The sequence below is a fragment of the Pristis pectinata genome, chromosome 3, assembly GCF_009764475.1.
Source record: "Pristis pectinata isolate sPriPec2 chromosome 3, sPriPec2.1.pri, whole genome shotgun sequence".
NCBI lineage: Eukaryota > Metazoa > Chordata > Chondrichthyes > Rhinopristiformes > Pristidae > Pristis > Pristis pectinata.
The window spans coordinates 100,429,148-100,451,221 of NC_067407.1; the positions used below are offsets into that span (position 1 = coordinate 100,429,148).

The 22,074-nt window shown below is 40.4% G+C and overlaps 1 protein-coding gene across 10 annotated transcripts in view; it reads left to right on the top strand.

Annotated features, from left to right (window-relative positions):
• The first annotated feature begins 973 nt into the window (after window positions 1–973).
• fancl (FA complementation group L) overlaps window positions 974–22,074 on the top strand; it is a 56,866-nt gene continuing 35,765 nt past the window's right edge. For 7 of the 10 annotated variants that reach the window (XM_052012021.1, XM_052012024.1, XM_052012026.1 and 4 more), the window contains exons 1-4: window positions 974–1,062; window positions 13,420–13,534; window positions 15,138–15,196; window positions 19,063–19,123. In XM_052012021.1, the coding sequence (XP_051867981.1) occupies window positions 13,442–13,534; window positions 15,138–15,196; window positions 19,063–19,123 (213 nt within the window). In that variant the 5' untranslated portion in view covers window positions 974–1,062; window positions 13,420–13,441. Of the gene's footprint in view, window positions 1,063–13,419; window positions 13,535–14,504; window positions 14,551–15,137; window positions 15,197–19,062; window positions 19,124–22,074 lie in introns of those variants that run through there. The other 3 variants (XM_052012029.1, XM_052012030.1, XM_052012031.1) reach the window with 1 other exon arrangement.

Consider the following 22,074-nt stretch of genomic DNA (forward strand, 5'->3'; position numbering starts at 1 on the left):
CAGTCCATAAGACCTCCAGATAACCAATAAACACCGCATCCTCCCTTTCCAGGGGCACCCAGGGATGGACGTATCTTCAGAAGAGAAGCAGGCAGGCAGGCAGTCGGCTTGGGTGGAACCTCCTTCGGCCCCCTGCCATCTTGGCCAGATCCAGGAGCAGACGAATGACCGACGCGCTCCTCCCTGCACCAGATCCTAAAGATTACACGTGTGGGGCTGAAGTGCAACCAGAACATAAGGTGCAGCCTCTTCAAAATATTCAAAGAGTAAATATGGGTCACAGACTCCTCCAAGCCCCAGAAACGACGGGTGGCCTGGAAGTCCAGTTTAAAAACCTGTTGCACGATACTGCTTTGTGCAATGCTCTCAACCCCAGGCCTCTGATTTTTAAGGGGAGAGTCCAGAGATCGATGCGTGCGTATAGAGTGTACATGGAATCCGTTGGAGGTCAGATGCATGCATCTATGACCTTGCGTTCTGCTCTTGGACTTGTCACTCAGTTTGTATGTCAACTGTCTCCAAAGATCTCTGCTCAACAGTGGTTAAATTATTTGACAGCACGAGCTGTGTGGGTGGTCCAGAGGATTTTTGTTTTTCTGGATTCTGCCGCCTGTGACCCAGTCACTTCTCACGGCCGGTTCGCTACCCGCCAGCCGCAGCAGCAACACTGGCAGGTCGGGGTCGCTTCGCCGCAAAAGGCGAGTGGAACAGCGCACATCCTGTCGCTTGCGAACGCTAAGCGCGGACAGAATCCTGTGCGATTCTCTCACTGGTCACCCCCACTACACCAACGCTGAGCACCGCTTTCCAGACCCTGCTGAATCGGATCTGGCGCCGTTTTCCGACCTACTCGCTGTAGCGAATTGGAAGGGGCGGTGGGAGCCACTGACTGGTTGGACGGGACGGCGTGCAGCAACTTGTGAATGAAGGGTCTGTATCTGTGCGCGGCGCTGCGAGTTCCGGCTGCCGGCCGCTCTGATTGGTTGAACAAAACGCGGCGCTTGAATGCGGTGTGGAACGGAGAGTCGGGCCTGGAGGCAGATTCAGGAGCACTCGGTTCAAGTGAGTACAGAGTAACTTTAATCTAAACACTTGAAGACACTGACTTCTCCACCGGCGATACATTCCCGAGAACCCGTGTGTGTCCGTACATTCGTGCCTGGTGTCCAAATGGCCCCAATCCTCCGTCGAGTCATGTGGGTTTGCCCGTCTTTATCTTGAAAAGTTAAAGCACAAATATAAAAATACGTTGTTAAAACAAAGTAATTAAAAAGGTAAGACGTTGGAAACGTGCATTTAAATCAACTCAACTTAAATAAAAAGAAACTACACGCTTTTCCCCCATTAAAATGAAAGTGCCTGCAGGACTTGGTGTCTTATTAACCTGGTGTGGTTAAGTAAAACAAGTTTCTGAGCCTTAGTGCTGGGAAGTTTGCGTTTCAGCGCTGAACACCTTGAGGAGTCCACCGGCAAGACTTGGCTCTGAAAGTTGCTATTGGCTGAGCGGATATTCTGGGTTTCCATCTTCATTCTGTAGTCCTCAACTTCTGCTTAGTTACGAAGGTAAAACCTGGTGGTATCGAATTGATCTGGCCTTCAAGTAAAAGCTCCTGGTCAAAAGTTTATTATTACTGGAAGCACATGATGCTAACTTGCCAAAATATGCTGGGCGTTAAAGATGCTCTAGCCTCTGAATACTGCATATTGGCAGCTGGGGCCGTGTTGATTGCACTCTTGCCTCCTGCTCTATAAACGACAGCAGACGGTTTCTGGTCACATTTCAGTTCATTATTAAGAGGGTGGTGTTCTTTGACCAAAGACGAGCATGGGAGTTGTCCACTGCGTTTATGTTTATTTTCCAACCAACAAAATAATTTATTGGATCACGATCACCAAGTTCCTTCTCAGCTGGCACTTCCAATACATGTGTCATTCAGTCTCTCTTGGCCTCCCCACTCTGGACAGTTCCATTGGTCTCTCCACCCTTCTATCTATTCTGCAACCTACAACATGATTTGTAATTTGTTTTTGAAAGGCCATTGACTTTTTTATCTCTACAGATGCTATTTGACCTGAATATTTCCAGCATATTCTGTTTTATTTTGGGTTTCCAAATCTAGTTTTGTGCTTTTTGAAAATGATACATGTAGCATTCATTGCTTACCGGCCTTTTGGATTAGTAAAGGGACTTTTCTCTCAAGAGAAACCCTAAATAAAAATGTTTTGCCAATAAGATTTACTTCCTATGAAGTATGAATTTGGGTTTGATTTTATGTGGAACTCCACAGAGTCCAGCAGTAGGGCCTAGTGACAGATGCAGCATCATCTGCCATTGTGAGTCCTTGCTTTTTGTGTGCAGAAGAGTGCATAGGGAAGCAAAAGACCTCCTGAAGTATCAATAGCTGTATATTTCTGCTCAGAGCTGGAAAGGTTTACCCTGTGATTCAAATCCATACTCCAGATGAGGCCTTAATAAAACTAGATACAAGTTAATCTACTCATAATTAGATTTGTAAATCAAACTCTCAGCTTTACATTACACCATTTATTTCCTTCCTTAACTACCATGGACTTAATTGAGTTTTAATGATTTATTCACCAAGATCCTTAGATACGTTCCCGCTTCATTACTTAAAGTATTTTGTCATTTAATATGTAAGGCGTATAAAGCTTTTCTGACCTAACCTCATTGATTTAAAACCCATTGTTTGTTGATTTGAAGCTTGTGTCATTCAGTTTTAGTTTTTGCATCAAAACCCAGAAAAACAAAACATCACTGAACTTCCAAGGCAAATTTGGAGAAAGTTGTGTCTTATTTTGAACATCACTATGACGTGAAGAACAATGAAAGTACTCCATTGTAATATATTTCCATCATTACAGAGTACTGTTCAATTATTACAGGGAAGATGCATTTACATTATCTGTGAATGAGCTGCAAGATGTTGACATTTAATACGTTTGTTTAATGTTGTGCATCATGACCACTGTATTGTGATACAGATGTGTTTAAAAAGTAATATATATCATGAACAGTATATTGGAATTATGGAAACAAAGCCTTTTTAGTCACCAAGGGATAGTTATTAATAAGACTGTAGGTAATTTTCATTTTGCACCGACAACATATTGAATTTCGAGGGAGAAAAGCAAAGCAGTGAAACCAAGCCAAACAAGATGGGTAGGGGTGGCAGCAGTTTAGATGAAGTGAGTTTTTAAGAAGTCCTTAAAAGAAAAAGAAATTGTAAAGGTGGAGGATGTGAGGGATGGAATTCCAGTGCAAAGCCTCTAGGTTGCTGAAGACCTAGGTACTGTTCTGCTTGGGTGGAATGCATATGGCCAGAGTTGGAGAAATTGAGGTGGGTAGGGGTGCAGTGCTGACAGAAGCTAGTGGAGGATTTAAGTGGAGGGCCAATCTTTAAATGTTGTCCTAATAAGAGACTGGGTGACAGGTCAGCAAAGACAAAAGTAGTAGATGAGAAATTTTGGTGTAGAATAGGATGCATTTGGCGGAAGTTTATGTAAGTTGAAGGATAGAAAGCTGACTAGGAGAGCGATCATTGCTTAGAGGGGTGAAAACCATGGACAAGAGTTTCTGCTGGATGAGGGGGTGAGTGCTATTGATTGAAGCTCATTTTGAGGTCAAGCAGGTCACCAAGTTTTTCAATTATCTAGTTCAGTTTCATATAGCAGTTAGCCAGAGTGACAGAGTTGATGATGATTGATTTGGTGGCAGAGTGCTGCATACAATGTTTCTTTCCTTCACAGTTAAACTGGAATAAAGCATAGCTCATCCAAGACCAGGTGTCACACAAAGTGGAGGGATTCATTGAAATGATGGACAGACAGAATTAGATGTTAGCAATGTACATGAAGCCACCCCTATGTCTGCGTTGTTGCTGAAGGTTTCATGTCATTAAGGAGAAGGTAGTTCCATGGCTCTCCATTGAAAAATGTGTACAGGAAGAGAAGCCATTGCTGGAGATGCCCTAGATATACTTGACTACATAAGAGTGGAATAAAGTGAGTGCAGTTCCACTAAACGTGAAGACGAATTGGAGAGGTGTTAGGAGCAGATGTATTGGTTGGTTTTCCACAAATGTGACTAGGAGGGATGAAATTTCATCTTGTTTCTCCATTTATTATAGTCAGTCAGCAGCATAAACTATCAATGGGCATGCATCTTGATACACATTTTCGTTTCTTCTCCCATCTGTTGTAATCTCAAAGCTCAATTTGCTTAGTTGAATCTGTTGGATGATTAATGGTGCTCTTTAGCTGATACTTGGCTATACTGTAATTGGATGTTAATTTTTTGTCATTTTATCTCTAGGACATTAATTTTCCTTTTTCTGACATAGACTTAGTCGAGTATCATAATTTGACTTGGGTTTCTCATCCTCCATTCTGGTACCAAACAAACTAGAGTTGCATCAGCTCTATTTGGTGTTTGTGTTTGTACTATGCAGGTTGTGTATTTTACGTGCAATCTTATATCAATAATTCAATTTATGTGAATATTAGCATGGCAAACACCAAGGAGAATTTGTATTCTCAGAGGTCAAAATTCACAGGTATCTGGGAATATTTGGTAACTTAATGGATTTAATTATTTTCGGACATTGTCCTTGATACTGTTCTGCACACTATTTTAACCAACTTTTTTCCAATTCCTTTAGATTAGTTTAGCATAATTGATATAGCCTTCATGACCTTGCCATAAGCCCTGTTCTGTTATATTGGTAATTGGTATCCACAACTATTTGTCACATTATCATTATTCTCCAACCATAAACACAAACTCGGCCTAATACTTTGTCATCTATGCTTGAAGCCCGCATGTGATGGGTTAGTTTCATGTTGTCAAATAGTCTCTGCAAATTTGGGTGGATAACATGCTGTGTTGCCCATCTTGGATATGAAATCTCTTTAAAGAGATCCAATAAATTGGTCAAATAAAATATGCTCCTTCTGAACTTGTCTTTGAAGAAATAGGTTTAATTCTTCAGTATCTTTAATTATTCATGACTAACATGTACCTGATACTGTTTCCTATGCTTTTCTTTTTTAATCTCTTGTCATTGTTAATTTGAGCATTTTCCCCAAAAAGAAAAGTAAGATTCACAGGTATGTAATGTGCTATTTCATTCCTTGCCCATTTTTATTTTAAAGATAGAAGGAGGTCACATTTCCTGCTTTCTAATCCAGTAGGACATTGTCAATGGTAAAAGGCATTGTAAAAGGATTTGTATTCTTAATCAATTCCACCGGGTTTTTTTTTGTTATTGAAGGGTTAGAGGTACAAGAAGCTGTAGATGCTGGAATATGGAGCAACAAAAAAACTGCAGAAGGAACTCACTGGGTCAAGCAGTGCCTGTGGTGGGGGGAAGAAGAGATTGTTGATGATTCAGGTCAAAATCCTACGCAGGGACTGACAGTAGAGAGGAGACATGGCCAATTTAAAGAGGAGAGGAGGAGTGGTGAGACAGGAGCTCGAGGTGATTGGTGGACTGGGGAGGGGTGAAATGATGAGCAGGTTGCGCTGGGTAGGGGAGGGGAGAGGGATGGAGTTGGGAGACAGTGACAGGTGGATGATAGATGGAGGCAGATAAAAAGAAAAAAATGAGAGGCAGGTAGAGTGAGGTGGGAGGAGGGGAGGGTGAAGGTTGGAGACGGCTGCTGGAGGGTGATAAGCAGGAACACGAGGACTACCAGTGGCTGGAATCTGATAAGTAAAGGAGGTGATAATGGGAACCATTTGGGGAGAGGTGAATGGCAGGTGGAAACAGAATCAGAATGGGGGATGGGGGCAAGAGGCTGTGGGTGTACTGTGTGTGTAGTGGGTGGATGGAACCAGGAGGGAGAGGAGGAGGGAGATAGGTGATTGGGGGGGGGGGGGGGGGGAGAAAGAGGACAAAATACAAAAATGAGAGGACTGGGGGAGGGGGAGAAAGTGGGGGGAACTCCACCAGAGGGGATGGTTACCTAAAATTGGAAAAGTCAATGTTCATGCCATTGGGGTGTAGACTACCTAGGCAGAATATGGGGTGTTGAGTTGGGCCTTGCTCTGGCAGTGGGGGATGGACAGGTCAGTATGGGAATGGGAAGGGGAATTGAAATGGCATGCAACTGGGAGTTTGGGATGGCCATTGCGGACCAGGGAGTCATGCAGAGCAGAAGTTGGAAAGGGGTAAGGAGGAGAAGATGTGGCGGGTGGTGGGATCTCGTTGCAGCCGGCAGAAGTGACGAAGGATGATGTGCTGGATGTGGAGTCTCATAGGGTGATTGGTGAAGACCAGGGGAACTCTATCTCTATTTTGTGTGGAGAGAGGTGGGGTGAGAGCAGAAGTACAGAAGAGGTGTGAGAGCGAGCTCCATCAACCACAGCAGAAGAGAAACCACGCTTCCTGAAAAAGGAGGGCACTTCAGATATACTGGAATGGAAGGCCTCCTCTTGAGAGCAGATGAGAAGGAGAAACTGGGAGAAGGGGATGGCATCCTTATAAGAGAAAGGATGGGAAGAGGTGTAGTCTAAGCTGCTGTGGAAGTTGGTAGGTTTATGGTAAGTAGGAAGTGAGAGGAATCAATCGTTGTTCATGGTAAGAACAGATTCAGCCAGGTGGATGAGAGTGTTGGTGCGGCACATTGTATGCAGCACTGCTACTAGTTTGATCTTTGCAGAAAGAAGTGGAGAACTTTAAGACCTTCCTGATGGTGGATGAAGGAGTATAAAAACTGCACATTCATTGTAAAGGTGAGGTGATGGGGGCTGGTGTATCGTGATGGAGGAGGGCATGCCAGGTGTCCTGAATGTAGGTGGGAAGGGACTGGACAAGGAGAGACAGGATAGAGTCAAGGTATGAGGAGATACTAACAATAGAACTACCAGGACAGTCCTGTTTGTGGATCTTGGATATGAGGTAGAGGTGGTAAGTGTGGGGTTGGGACACTATCACGTTGGAAGCCATGGAGGGGAGATCTACTGATGTGAGGAGATCTGTGACAGTGTGGGAGATGGTGGCCTGGTGAGGTATCCACGAGCTGTTAGACAACAAATACACTGCCCTCGTCTGCAGGTTTGATGACAAGGTTGCGATTGGTGTGAAATGAATAGAGGTAATTGGTTTATTATTGTCATGTGTACTGAGGTACAGTGAAAAACTTGTCTTGCATACCGTTCATACAGATCAATTCATTACAATAGTGCATTGAGGTAGTGCAAGGTAAAACAATAACAGAATGCAGAATAAAGTGTAACATTTACAGAGAAAGTGCAGTGCAGGTAGACGGTAAGGTGCAAGGTCATAACAAGGTAGATTGTGAGGTCAGAAGTCCATCTCATCATACTGGGGGACCATTCAATAGTCTTAGTGGGATAGAAGCTGTCCTTGAGACTGGTGGTACGTGCTTTCAGGCTTTTTCATCTTCTGCCCAATGGGAGGGGGGAGAAGAGAGAATGTTCAGCATGAGTAGGGTTTTTAATTATGTTGGCTGCTTTGCTGAGGCAGCGAGAAGTGTGGATAGAGTCCATGGAGGGGAGGCTGCTTTCTGTGATGTGCTGAGCTGTGTCCACAACTCTCTGCAGTTTCTTGGACTGAGGGTGTGGAGAAGTCAAGGCAATTGATGTTGCAGTGGCAATTGGAGATGAATAAGTTAAGAGACGGTCAAAGGCATTTTGAAGTGTGTTTGGATTGTTAGGAAACTGAAGCAATCTTAGGAAGTATAATTGTCCTGATTATCAAGGTTATCAAGGTTCAGGAGTGAAAGAGTAGATTAGTCCTGCAATCAAAAGGAGAGATGTTTGATGTAATTTGAACAACATCAAGGGAGTACTTTGCAAAATTGTTACATTTTCTGTCTTGAGCTTCAGGATTGCCACTCCCTACATTGCAGTCTGCTCATATCCAGTGCGTAAAATGTATTGGACAACTATTATTCCACTTATCCCTGTTTCTTTTTATTCTCTTTGTGTGCATTAATGACTAATACCAACCTGATACTGTCTCCTCTGCTGTCTGCTAAATGAGTGGGAACACCTTATAGGAAGACTCTTTCAGACACTTCCCTGCTGGCATGTAGTGCACATTGTAGCTGGTTGATTACTTAATTTGGGATTTTATTTCTTGAGGGAGTCAATTAGTTGGCACCTTATGTAAGCACATTCCCCCCTTGAATTCTTTGCAGATCCAAGATGACCCACATCCCGTACATCACAAATACAGTTATCTTAACATCCACTCTGATGTCTCACTAGGTGGGTTGAAAAATGTCTTTTTTTTGTTTGTCAGAATGTACCCCAGAAAATAATTACTTACTGTCAAAAACTCATTGTGTCCAAATATAATAAAAATTAACATAATTTATTATGGTCTGTCCTGAGGGGAGAAAGTTGAACTTTATACAAAAGGAACATCCAGGTTTAATTTCATTTCATGGCAATGAAGTCACTTGAATATTTTTTTTAAATGCATACATCCTTTGGTTTGTGTGTGTGTGTGTTGCTAGCAAAGCCAGCATTTATTCCCCATCCCATATTGCCTTTTACCTTGTGGTGGTGAGCCACCTTCAACTATCACAGTTCTTCTGATGAGGATACTACCACATTGCCATTGTGGAAGGTGTTCCAGGATTTAGACCAAACGATAACTTAAGAATGGCAATAAGTTTCCAGCTTGGGATGGTGTGCCAACTGAAGAGCAGAGTACCACCACCAGCCTGCAGCTGGTGGTATTCCTCTGCATCTCCTGCCCTTGTTCTCCTTTGTGGTAGAATTTTCAGATTTGAGAGCCGCAATCAAAATGGACTAAGTAAAGAACTGCTGTGCACTTTATAGATGGAGTACACTGCAACTACTGTGCCAATAGTGGAGGGAATACATGTTTAGGAGGAGTAGTGCTGGTCTTGGATGGTTAAACTTCTTAGTTGTTACTGGAGCCACACTTGTCCAGGCAAATGGAGAGTACTCAATGACACTCCAACTTGTACTTTAAGGTGGTGTCAGAATGATTCATTTGCTGCTTGATATCCAGCCTCTTATTAGCTCTTGTAGTGGTTAATCTGGTTGAGTTTCTGATCAACAGTGACTCGTGGGGTGGTGTTGGTGGTAAAACCAATGAATATCAAAGGTAGAGAGTTAGATTCTCTCTTGTTGGAGATGGTTACTGCTAATGCTACTTTCCACTTTATCTGCCAATACCTAAAGGTGTTTATGTCGTGCTACATGCAGGCATGGATTGTTTCAATTGATGAGAAATTGTGAATGGAATTAAACTTTTGTACAATTGCAGTTAAAATTAAAGTTTTAATTATTTATTGGCAGGGAGAAGAGAAATTATCAAATAATGTTTAGTTCATTCCTCCTGTCCTATGAAATGAAGTTGTTGCAACAACATCAGTTTAAAAAAAGAAAACATTGAAATTGGTCCAACATTAGTCTGGAACCAATTTGGAAAGCTTTAAAACTGATAAAGTCCTGAATGAGATACTTTTAATCCCACTTTGTTTTTTGCAGACCTAGAGATAAAAAAGATACATCTTGGAAAAAGTAAAAGACTTGCTCTTCAGCAAACAAATCAAACGGGGTCGCTGTTGGAATTAAGGAGTTGTACACCCACAGAGCAGCTTACTTTCCCTGCCTCGCAGTCAGATGGAGTGGAATTGCTCATATACAAAATACACTATATTTTTATTCTGTTTTGTTTTTAAACAAGGCCCTGATTTGAATCTCACCTGAAAGCAATAGTATTATTGAACAAAATCAGAGATGTGGTGATATGTCTTTGATTGATGATTTGCATTGTTGCTATTTGGACTGTTTCACATCTTTTTGACTCCTGATTTGGAGGTACCATTAATGCAATTACATAGAGGTACATAGGAGTAATAACTCGGCAGATACAGCCTGGTTGGATTGAATGATCTAGACTTGCCCTCTGTGTTAAACGTCTGAATTGGGTCAAGTGCAGTCCCCTTAATTTGGTGTTAGAAGCCTTGTCTTAGCATATGGCTGTTTCTAGCCAGCTTCAGAAATGCTAGTGTTATTGTTTCTTTGGTGTGTTCTCTTGCACTAAAAGTAGTTTGTACCTTTGGAATAGTTACTTCTGACTTTTGTCTTTCTCCTCTACTTGCAAGTCCCCACCTCAAATGTATCATTTTGAAAGTTACTCATTTAAATAAAAATACAGTGACACTGAAAAACGTGTTTTTGTTGGGAGAGAGTCAGAAGCTATACTCAAATTCTGATTACACCAGAGCTAGACTATCCATATACAGCCTTACCCAGGCAGTAGTATAAGCCCAGGTAGTGCCATTCTGGCTTTCAGTGCCATTCAGGGTACTGGCTTTCAAAGCATTTCACTTGGAGTTAGGTTTATGTCATTTGCTGTAAATGAGCCTGCTGACTGCCTTCATCAAAGAGACTACATTGCCATTGACTTCTGCACCTCTGGCTCTGAGGGCCTTGCAGATACATCCACAATGGATGCTGACTTGAAGCACTTGGTTGCATCAAATAGATGTTCTGAGGAGCCATTGATCAAGTCAACATACCTATTCATATTTCCCTCTTGAGCAACATTGGCTATGTGATTAGGTTGTTCAGTTTAATCAGATCCCCCACAGCACAGGAGATTATTGATAGCATTCAAGTGGCTATTTGAACGACTGGCTGTAATTGTACCTACTATAAACTTCTGTTGTGGTGAACTGTGAATTGATGGGACTTGATGCTAAGGAATAACATCCCTCTGGCACTGCTACCGCCTCCTCTGCTCTTGCCATTTCTCACATACTCTGCGTAAATTAATGTTGTCTCCTGAAATTCTGCTGGGTGGATATAGCTGTGCTGATACTTGTATTCAGTCCATTAACCAGGTAACTTTGAGCTGTTTTGCTTTTGTTGTCTCACCTAAAGTAAGCTTACAAAAGCTGTGCATGTTATAATTTTGACAGCAGAACACTCATCAATGTTTACATGGCAATAAACTATGTGTTATGATGTTACATTTGAGTGCATGCTATTGAGAGAGAAGTAATGGTTGGAGAGGTCATTGACTTATTTGTCCCACTTTCATGCTCTCCCTGTCAATTCCAATATAATTGTCTTACAGAAGTTTGTGATCCACCTCTAACTTAAGGCAAACTGACTAATTGTTGGTCTTTAGCAGTTCCTTTGTTTATGAGGACAGTAGGAAGATTTATTCATTCATTTTAAAGTAGTTTCTGTGCACAGTTTTATTACTGTGGATTTTGTTTTTGATTTTTGCATAGCTTTTCAAAAACCCTTTGCAGTAACTTCTCTGATGCTTTTACTTTCCAGCTTCATTAGTGTTACCAGCAAATTCCCAGAGATAGAAAGGACTGCAGGGTGCATGGTCATTTGGCTAGTCTTGATCTGCAATACATTTTCAAGGGCTCTTCAATTGGTGTAATCTCAACCTCTGACAGAAGACCACCACTTGTTTCCAACTTGGAACTGGCTTGACCAGTGTGCCAAAATCATCCCTGTATAGGGGTGATGGAGTTCATTCCAGGCAAACATGCAGCCTACAAATTTTTGCCAGAACATCTTGATTCTTTTGGGTACATGTCTTTGTATAAACGTGTCTTCCCAACTCTTTCAGAAAAGTTTATCTGTTCCCTAACTGGATGTAGGGTTACTTGATTTATGATTTTATTTTTTTTGACACTCTCCACTAGGAGTATGCTTCACCAAAATACCTGCAATGCCTTTTGCCCCATTTTTCTGTTAAGGGAAGTTTCATAAACTGAAATCTTTTCCAGGAATGTATCCCTTTTGTAAATGGAGGAATGGCTGTATTTTTAATATAGTTTGTGTAATATGCATTTGTTACAATGGATTACTGCATTTTATATAGGAAGCAGTGATAATTGGACTGGCAGGAGTAATTCTCTCACTTTTTAGAATTCACTATCATGTTGTTAATGTAGATTGTATCATAGCAAGTGGAATTCAAAATTTGGGTCATTTGTGCCTTGATGTATTTAGGGCAGCAAACAATGGGGAAGGAAAAAAGAGTCTAACTCAGCAATATTTCTACAGATTCTGAACTGCTATTGTAAATGGGAATTGTTTAATATATAATTCTGTCAGATAATTTCCTGTCAGAAACTAGCTTGTAAGAGTGGCTGAGATGGTGGAGTGGGTTAGCATAATTCATTCTTCACCTCTGATGTGTTGATTGGTTGGAAGTTTCTGTAAATTATTTTTAGTTGCTCGAGTCTGCATTGAAGGGGTTCTTGGGCAGTCACAATACAGTCACTTGTAGACTTCAATGTGCAACATGTTACGATTTGGTTGGGGTGTGGTGGGACATTTGGGCAAGAGTGATAAATGCTCCCCAGCTAGATGTAGGGTTACTTAATACTGATCATTCAGTGTTTAAAATTGTTTATTTCTCTTTTTTTTTAATGATTGGAGCACTTTTCCTTTTTCTGGTTACATTGGTAAAGAAAAAGTAGTGACAGGAGAAACTGTTTTTCCCCTTTTTGGTCACAGTACATTTGCCTGGTACTTGCATTTACCATAAGGAATATTTGTTAAGAATAGCGATAATTACCAGGCTAAGTAAGCAGCATGTGACAACTAGTCACAGCATGCGGAAAGCCCTAGCAGTAATCAAGCATTTTCCCCTGAATTTATGGATTGTTGTTGCACTTGTAATTGTATTTTTAATCATATTTGTTGTTTTTTTTCTCCCCCTTTCTCTCCTATCCTTTATTGGAATACAGATCACAGGTTCTGACACCCTTGAGAATCTTTTCTAAATGATTTCTTCCTGAATGACACTTGGTAGTTTGTGAATCGTTCGCTTGAATTTACAGTAGGAGAGGCACATCAGAGCCAAACCCATCTGACTCCTCACCTGGAAGCCATGTCTGCACATATTCCAGCAGAGTTCCCAGAAGAGAGATCAGTATTAGGGATCCTTTGTGTATTTTAAATATGGCACTTCCACCTCTCTGCAGAATGTTTTGAATTTTATATGATGCTTGTTGAGTTTTTGGTAAATGCCAACCCATCAGTATCTTTTTCCTTAAAAGTGTATTGGGAACTAATAGCCTGCAAAATAAATCCAGATCCTGTGTTCCCTGTATGATATTAAAAAGACAAATAGGTAGCGGACATTGGAAACTTAACATTTATTAGCAGAATTATTTTGAATTACCAGTAGTGGTATTTCTTTTGTTGATAAATAATATGAAGCCTTTTATTTGCCTGGAGCCTGAAGTGTGTGTGTTACATGGACGTTTTTGCCCTGCTGCCAATGGAATACTTTCTTCACGTTTGAAGTTGTCTTTTAATTGAAAAATTGAGTCTTGATTGAGATCTTGAAATATTTTCATAATAATAGCATCATAAAATGTATTTTTGTTACAATACATATTTGTATCTTGCAGATTTTCATCTTGATGTTAATTCATGGCTGGATATGATGCCCTGATCAATGAGTGCCCCCTTCTGTTGCCTCAGAACAGACAAAAGACCGTGTTTGATGGCTTTGTTTTGGTTAAGGTACAGTGTATTAGAGTGTGATTGATAAATAATTATTTGGTTAGTTTGTGTAGGAGAAGTGCTATTGGCTAAAACGGTGTTTGCCCCTTGCCCTGTAGAATTGTGGAATATTACAGCAAAGGGAAGCTCTTTCAACCCACAGTGCATGATTAGAGCTACCTTTATCTTGTTCTCCTACCCTTCATACCCCCTTGCATTTTTCTTTCGCCAATATTTACTACTACTTTAAATGAATTCTGCTTATTACTTATGATGGACTTCTATTATTCTACATTTAACCAAAAAAAAGTCACTCTAACTTCTTCCTTCAAGCTTTTAGTGAGGTTGTCAAGTGTTTAATTTTCTTTAGCAGTTTTGTCAATCTGTTCTATTTCTAAAGGCATATGTATTGCGATGCCCTAAATCTTGATCTTTCACTCTTTTCAAATTGTTACCACCTTTTTGTTTACTATGTTGCAAAGTTTGTTTGCAATTCCATGCAAATGTACAGAAGTATTAAAGCCAACTTTGCAGAGTTGTCCAAACAACTACTTTTCGTAGATGAAATATTTCCACCACAAAATGTTCTTCCGTTATTATTGCAGGACTACATATTTTTGACTGCTAGAAAGAAACAGTTTTGCTTTTTTCAGAGTAATAGTGTCATAAGTATAGTGGCTTTCTAATTCGGGATAATGCTTGAGGTGGTAACTGAACAGAATTGTCTTTTAATGTGTTTCTCTAATCACATAGAGCTTGTACAACCTGGTGCAGTGAATTTTAAACATCTCTTAACTAACCAAAATCCTGATTTAAGAATTCCTGTTGATATTGGGAAATGGATAATTAGCTGGGTTGTCAACAATTTTAAATCATTTTAATTGGTTTATTCAAAAATTGGTTGATACTTGAACTATTGAGTTGCATTACACAGTTACTTATAACTTTGACCGCTAAACATGTAGAGACTGAAAGGAAATATTGTTTCTGTAGGAAACAGTGACCCCCAACTGAAGAAAATCAGGATTACACTAAAGGTACCAACCTTAAGTTACTGTGTCAACAATTTTTGCAACAATAATCTGAGGATATACTCATGCCAAGAGATCTGGTCTATTTGCATAACCTTCTGTAAAGGAGCAGGTTCTAACTACAATACCAGCTGAAGTCACTACTCAGTGGTACAGAAAAGCATTCTCTATTAATTTTAAAATCAACAGCTCCATTGAACAATTGGGGTGAATAAGCACTAGCATTAACATTCATCTCTGTATCTGGAAAACTGTGATTGCCTTTGAAGGAGTTTTTATTGGTCTGAGAGCTGGAGTTGTAGGCAGGAACCTGGAGGAGTTGTGACAACTTAGTTGACATTGCCAGCAGTGGGAAGTGCTGTTGGGGACTTGCATTTATCCACCAATTTGTCATCTTTCAGTGAAGAGTTTGTCCATTCTTTGGCAAGCAGTCACAGTACCTTGTTTGTTATGTTCCAACAAGTTTCTATTGGAACAAAATTTTTTCACCAATATATATTTGACTTGAATGCAAAGTATTTCTTTTATTGCTATTAGCAAAACTATACTGGCATGGATACAGGTTGTGCAATTTAATCTTTCTGTATTCCTAGGACAGAGAATTTCGTGTGAGGATATTGTTGCCTGAAGAGAGAGATCTGAAACATGCAAGGTGTGGATTTTATTTTTTAATTGTAGCATTTGTTCTAATACTTGGGTATGTGTTGTTTCGGTCATCTGGTCACCTTTTGGGCGAATATTTCTCCTGGGATTTGAGTTCATAATCTAGGTTGACGCTTTGGTGCAGTATTGAGGAAATACTAGCTACGTTGTTAAGTGTCATCATTGAACTGGACAGAAGTATTCATTAGTTATCAAGGATTCAGCAGCACATTTTGAAAGAAAATCCTGTAGTTAATTAAACATCCTTCAAAACTGTGGAATGATCCAAAGTAGTTTACAACTGATCTTGCTGTTTTGAAGTATTGTAATTATTGTAATCTGGGAAATACATCAGCCGATTTGTACACAAGATCTTACAAACACTAATGTCATACATACTGAGTAAGAAGCTGGTTTAGTTTTCTATCCAAAAGAAGATATCTCTGGAAGTGCAGAGATATCCTTTGACTCAGTGGTAATGAGGCATCACCTGAGCTATGTTTTTAAATAAAAAACAATACTACTGAAGATTGGGGGTTTGTGCTGGATTGTCCTGATCAATATTTTACCCATAATCTGTACTTTAAAAAAAAGAAAAACAATTAATTGTTGTGAGATCTTGCTGAGTGATGATTAGGTTTTGCTTTTTTGATGTGACAGCCAATGCATTTCAAGTAATATTTTATGAAGGATTGAGGCATTTTTCAACAACACAATAAGGTGCTATATAAATCTGTCTTTTTAGGATCATAAAATACAAGCAGTGGTAGTTATTTATAGGCAACTCCTAGGAATTTGTACTAAATCCAAGTTATGGAAATGCATAAGCTATATTTTGTAAAATATCTTAACCCTATGTCAGATGTGTAAATTGAAAGATAAGCTGGTACTTCAGAAGACTTGGCGAGGGAAAAAGGGGAGGGGAAGACAAAGATGTTTTTTGATCACAAAGCAAGTTGATGTATAATCTGCTAGTTACATAATAGGGAAACAGTCAATCCAATAAAAGTAGCGATGGCTAAGATTGTGGAAAAAAAAGGTTAAAAACCCTGCAAAGTAGGAAGACAAAAAAATGGGGAGATTGAAGGAATGAGAAACCTTTCATATGCAGGAGCTTTGAAGTGATGAACTGAAAATATTGAAAGCAGATTACTGTTATTGAGGACTTTAGAATCAGGTTTATTATCACTGACGTGTGGTGAAATTTGTTGTTTGGCAGCAGCAATACAGTGCAAGACATAAAAATTACTATAAGTTACAAAAATAAATAGTGCAAAAGAGGAATAACGAGGTAATGTTCATGGACTGTTTAGAAATCTGATGGGAATATTGACTGCGAGTCTTCAGGCTCCTCTACTTCCTCCCTGATGCTAGTACCGTGAAGAAGGCATGTCCCAGATGGTGAAGGTCCTTAATGATGGATGCCACCTTTTTGAAGCACTGCCTCTTGAAGATGTCCTTGATGGCGGGCAGGGTTGTGCCTGTGATGTTTGATCCTGCACATTGGAGCCTCCATACCAGGCAGTGATGCAACCAGTCAGAATGCTCTCCACCATACATCTGTAGAAATTTGCAAGAGTCTTTGCTGACATACCAAATCTCCTCAAACGCCTAATGAAGTAGAGCCGTTGGCATGCCTTCATCATGATTGCATCAATGTTTTGGGCCCAGGATGGGTCCTCTGAGATGTTGACGTCCAGCAACTTGAAGCTGCTCACCCTTTCCACTGCTGACCCCTCAACAAAGACAGGTGTGTGTTTTCCCAACCTCCCCTTCCTGAAATCCACAATCAATTCCTTGGTCTTGCTAACGTTGAGTGCGAGGTGGTGGTTGTGACAACGCTCAACCAGCCAATCTATCTCACTCCTGTACACCTCTTCGTCGCCATTTGAGATTTTCCCAACAACAGTGGTGTCAACGGTGAATTTATAGATGGTGTTTGATCTGTGCCTAGCCACACAGTCATGAGTGTAGAAAGGATAGAGTAGTGGGCTAGAGGCCTTGCATTTGCCACTGAAACATCATTTATAAATGGATTTTGGCATCTCTGAAATTTTTTGTGTGTTCTGTCAGTTGATGTTTGAGGCCTGTGAAGAATTCATTGCTGCAACTCGTGTACATCTTAGAGGGCTCTGTGCTTAGGAGCATTATTAGAAAGGAATTGACACTGAAGCAAAGGAGGAGATGTTAGGGTAGGTAAATGAAAACTTGATTAAAGAGAAATTTTAAAGAAGGTCTTATTAAATGCAAAAAGTATAGGAACATCTTTCTAGAAGTCAGTACTTAAATGGCTGGGAGCACTTCCACCAGTAGTTTGTGAAAGAAGTAGAGTTTTCAGGCTGCAGGTGGTCAAAGTTAAGAAAGGGGAAGTCTGTGAATTAATTTGAGACGGAATTTGAAAATCTGTAACGTTGCATGGAGAATCATTGTCATTCATCAACCTCAGAAGTGAAGGGTGATTGGGAATGTGGATTGAGATGCAGGCTGAAAAAGTTTTTGGATATTTTTAAGTTTGTGGCAGTTGTGAGATAAGGTGAGGACTTGAATTTTTGAAAGTGGAGATAGCAAAAGTAAAATAAGGTTTCTAAATACACTGGAGTTATTGAGAAACTATCATAGTTGCAACATAATGGAGAATAATTTTCCTTACAGTTTTATTGATCACAAGCCTTCACTAAGGAAAAAGAAAATAACTAATTTAAAAGAAGAAAAGCAGCCATGGAGAAAGAAAATAGATGGGGTACTTGTGCAATGCTACGTACAGCATTGAAAAGTAACAATTTCATCATGTCTGAAAAGTGACTAGGGTTTTAAATAACTTTTGAAAAATGCTAATTTCAGTAGACTAGGTGAAGTAGAATGAATATGGTTGTGTGTCAGCTCTGGAAAAATGGAATAGAATCCCATTTAAAGATAAACTAATATGTCAGATGACTCACCTCCAGAAGCCCCTAAGCCATATACAAGGCAGTAGTCAGGGGCATGATGGAGAATGTAGATCCAACAAAACTTAAGATGCTTAGCGTCGGCTAGATTAAATAATTACCGAAAAATAATTTTAGCTACTTTGAAGACTCTAAGCTGTATTAGAAAGCTGTCACCTTAATGGAATGGAACAGCAAAAAACATAGTTTATCAATTGGTCTCTTATGTTAAATGTTATGTTAAATGTAATGTTAAATCTAAGTTGTTTTTAATTTGGGTTACAAAGATTACCATAAAGATTTCATTAAATGCTTGTAGGATTTTCAAACATGGTGAATTCTGGTGTTTTATTGTGATATAACAGAAGAGGACACTTCAAATTCCCACTTAAGGAGTTAAGTTTAATCAATTGAAATTCAGTCATAAAGTCACAGAGTCACCAGCATGAAACAGGCCTGTCGGGCTAACAGCTTGTGCAGACCATCAAGCAGCCATTTACACTAATCAACCCTGATCCCTTTTATTCTTCCACCTCTTTCCTGTGTGCTGGAGGCAATTTATAGTGGCCAATCAACTGACCAACCCATGCGTCTTTGAGACGTGAGAGGAAATTGGACCAGCTCGAGGAAACTCTTGCAGTCACAGGGAGAATGGGCAAGCTCCACACAGACAGCACCAGAAGTCAGGATAGAATCTGAGTTGCTAGAGCTGTGAGGCAGCAGTTCTGCTAGCTGTGCCACTGTGCTGTGACCAATATCTGAGAAATTTCTTAGCATTACGGTGTGAGGTTTCTCTTGTAGCACATTGCTGATGTATTGAACAGTTGCCAACATCAGGTATTCTATAGTTGGATGATGAAGTCTGCAACCAGGTATATTTCAAACATTGCCGTTTATGACTTGTATATTGCAAAATTTGTACCATTTTATTTTTGTTTTTAATCTGTTGAAGGCTTCAGTGCAGCTGGCAATTAAACCAAATCTTGCATGGATACCAGCACATTGTGAAACAGGTAATGTGCAAAATAATAGCTACGGTAGTGTAATAAAAATTTAGAGGTTGCTATAAATTGTCTCTAGACAATAAAGATTTATTCAATTATAATTTACCTTACTAAATCAGGAGGGGAAATGGATTTCTTTCTAAAAGTCAACACTATACTAATATTATGAAGACTGGCAGTAACAGAAATTTTAATGGACATAAGCATTCATTGAACAAAGACAGATTGAGTTCAAGTATTTCTTTGCCTGCATCTAATTGTGCCTGCTGTGCTTTCAACCTTGTTGCAAAGGAAACTTCAGATGTGAAGAATATTTAGTAGTATTGGGAATCAAGAGTGTAAAGGCATAGAGTCATGGAGTTGTATAACACAAACACAGGCTCTTTGGCCCAAATGTCCTTGCCAGCAATTTTGCCCATCTACACTAAGCCCTTTTTGCCTGCATTAGATCCATATGTTCCTATGCCTTGCCTATTCAAGTGGCTGTTTAAATGTCTCTTCAATGTAGTAATTTAATTTGATTCCGCCATTTCTGACAGTGAGTTCCAGATATCAACCACTCTGTGTAGAAAGTCTTTCCCCTCAAATTCTCTTTTAAAACCCCTTACACTCACCTTAAACTTATGCCCTCTTGATTTTGAAACTCCTACAATGGGCAAAAGATTCTGACTATCTATTGTATCGATGCCTCTTATAACTTTATGTACCTCTATTGGGTCTCCTCTTGGCCTCCTTTGCTCCAGGGAAGACAAACGCAGCCAATCCATTCTCAGTAATTAAAATCTACCAATCCAGGCAACGTTGTGGTGAATCTCTTCTGCACTCTGTCCAGCCTAGCTGCATTCTTCCTGTAGTGTGGTGACCAGAACCATACACAGCACTCCTTACGGCCTAGCCAGTATTTTATGAAGTTGCATATAACATCCCAACTTCTATATTCTGTGCCCTGACCTCTGAAGTCAAGTATGCCATATACCTTCTTTGCCACCCTATCAATCTGTGTTGCCACTTTCAGGAAACTGGATGTGAACCCCAAGGTCCTTTTGGTCATCAATGTTCCTTAGCTCCTTACCATTCACTGTATATGTCCTATCCCTGGTTGACTTCTCAAAATGCATCACCTCACCCTCGTCAGGATTAAATTCCATCTGCAAATGCTCTGTCCAACTTTCCATGTGACCTGTATCCTGCTGCAGCCTTAGACAACCTTCCTCATGAGCCACAACGCCACCATTTCTTTGTCATCAGCAGACTTGGTCATCATAACTCCTACGTTTACATCCAAATTGTTATATATCACAAACAGCAACAGTCCCAGCACTGATCCCTATAGCTCATCACTAGTCACAGACTTCCAGTCAGAAAAACACCAATACCTCCGCCTTCTATCACCAAGCTAATTTGGGATCCAATTAGCCAGATCCCATGTGCCTTAACCTTTTTGACCAGCCTACTATGCAGGTCCTTGTCAAATGACTTACTAAAATCCATATATAGGTATGTTGTTCCTTTGTTCAAGAAGGGAAATGGGAATTATAGACCAGTGAGTCTCGTGTCAGTGGTAGGAAAACATTGGAGAGGATTCTTAGGGATAGGATTTGAGCATTTAGAAAAGTATGGGCTAATTGGGGACAGTCAGCATGGCTTACGAATGTGATAATTGAGTTTTTTGAAGAGGTGACGAAGGTGATTGATGGAGGTAGAGCATTGGATCTACAAGGATTTTAGTATGACTTTTGACAAGGTCCGTCATGGTAGGCTCATCCAGAAGATTAAGATGCATGGGATCCACAGTGACCTGGCCATTTGGATACAGAATTAGCTTGCTCATAGAAGACAGAAGGTAGTGGTCAATGGGTCTTATTCTGCTGGAGTTCCGTGACTAGTGATGTTCCACGGGGATCTCTGCTGTTTGTATATGACTTGGATGAAAATGTGGATGGATGGGTTTTAAAATTTTGCGAATGACACAAAGATTGGTGGCGTTGTAGATATTGTAGAAGATTGCCAAAGGCTACACGGGATATAGATCAGTTGCAGATATGAGCAGAGAAAAGGCATCTAGAGTATTGCGTTCAATTCTGGTCACCCCATTATAGGAAGGATGTAGAGGTTATGGAGAGGGTGAAGAAGAGGTTTACCAGGATATGCTGCCTGTATTAGAGGGCACGTGCTATCAGAAGAGGTTGGACAAACTAGGGAGCAACGGAAGCTGAGGGGAGACATGTTAGAAGTTTATAGTATTATGAGAGGCATAGATAGAGTAGGTGGCTGGTGTCCTTTTCCCTGGGTCAAAATGTCTTTTATGTTGAGAGGGGGAAAAAGTCAAAGGAGATGTGCGTGGCAAGTTTTGTTTTAGAGTGGTAGGTGCCTGGAATATGCTGCCATAGCGATGGTGGAGGCAGGTACAATAGTGGTGTTTAAGAAGCTCTTGGAGAGGCACATGAATATGCAGAGAATAGAGGGATACGGGTCATGTGCAGGCAGAAGGGATTGGATGTCATTAGCTTAACTAGTTCGGCACAACATTATGGACCAAAATGCCCTTCCTGTGCTGTGCTGTGCTGTACTGTTCTATGTTCTACAACATCTAATGCCCTGCCTTCATCAACATTCTTAGTTACCTTCTCAAAAAACTCTTATCAAATTAATGAGGCAGAATTTCCCCTGCACTAAGGCATGTTGACTATCCCTGATCAACCCCTGCCTTGGCAAATCCTATCTTCACAAATTTCAGTATCAGTGACATAAGGACTGTACTTGGACCATAAGACGTAGGAGAAAAATTAAGCCATTTGGCCTATCAAGTCTGCTCCGCCATTCGATTGTGGCTGATTTATTTTTCCCTCTCAACCCCATTCTGCTGCCTTCTCCCCGTGATCTGTGACGCCCTTACTAATCAAGGACCTATCAACCTCTGCTTTAAATATTCCCAATGACTTGGCCCCCACAGCCATCTG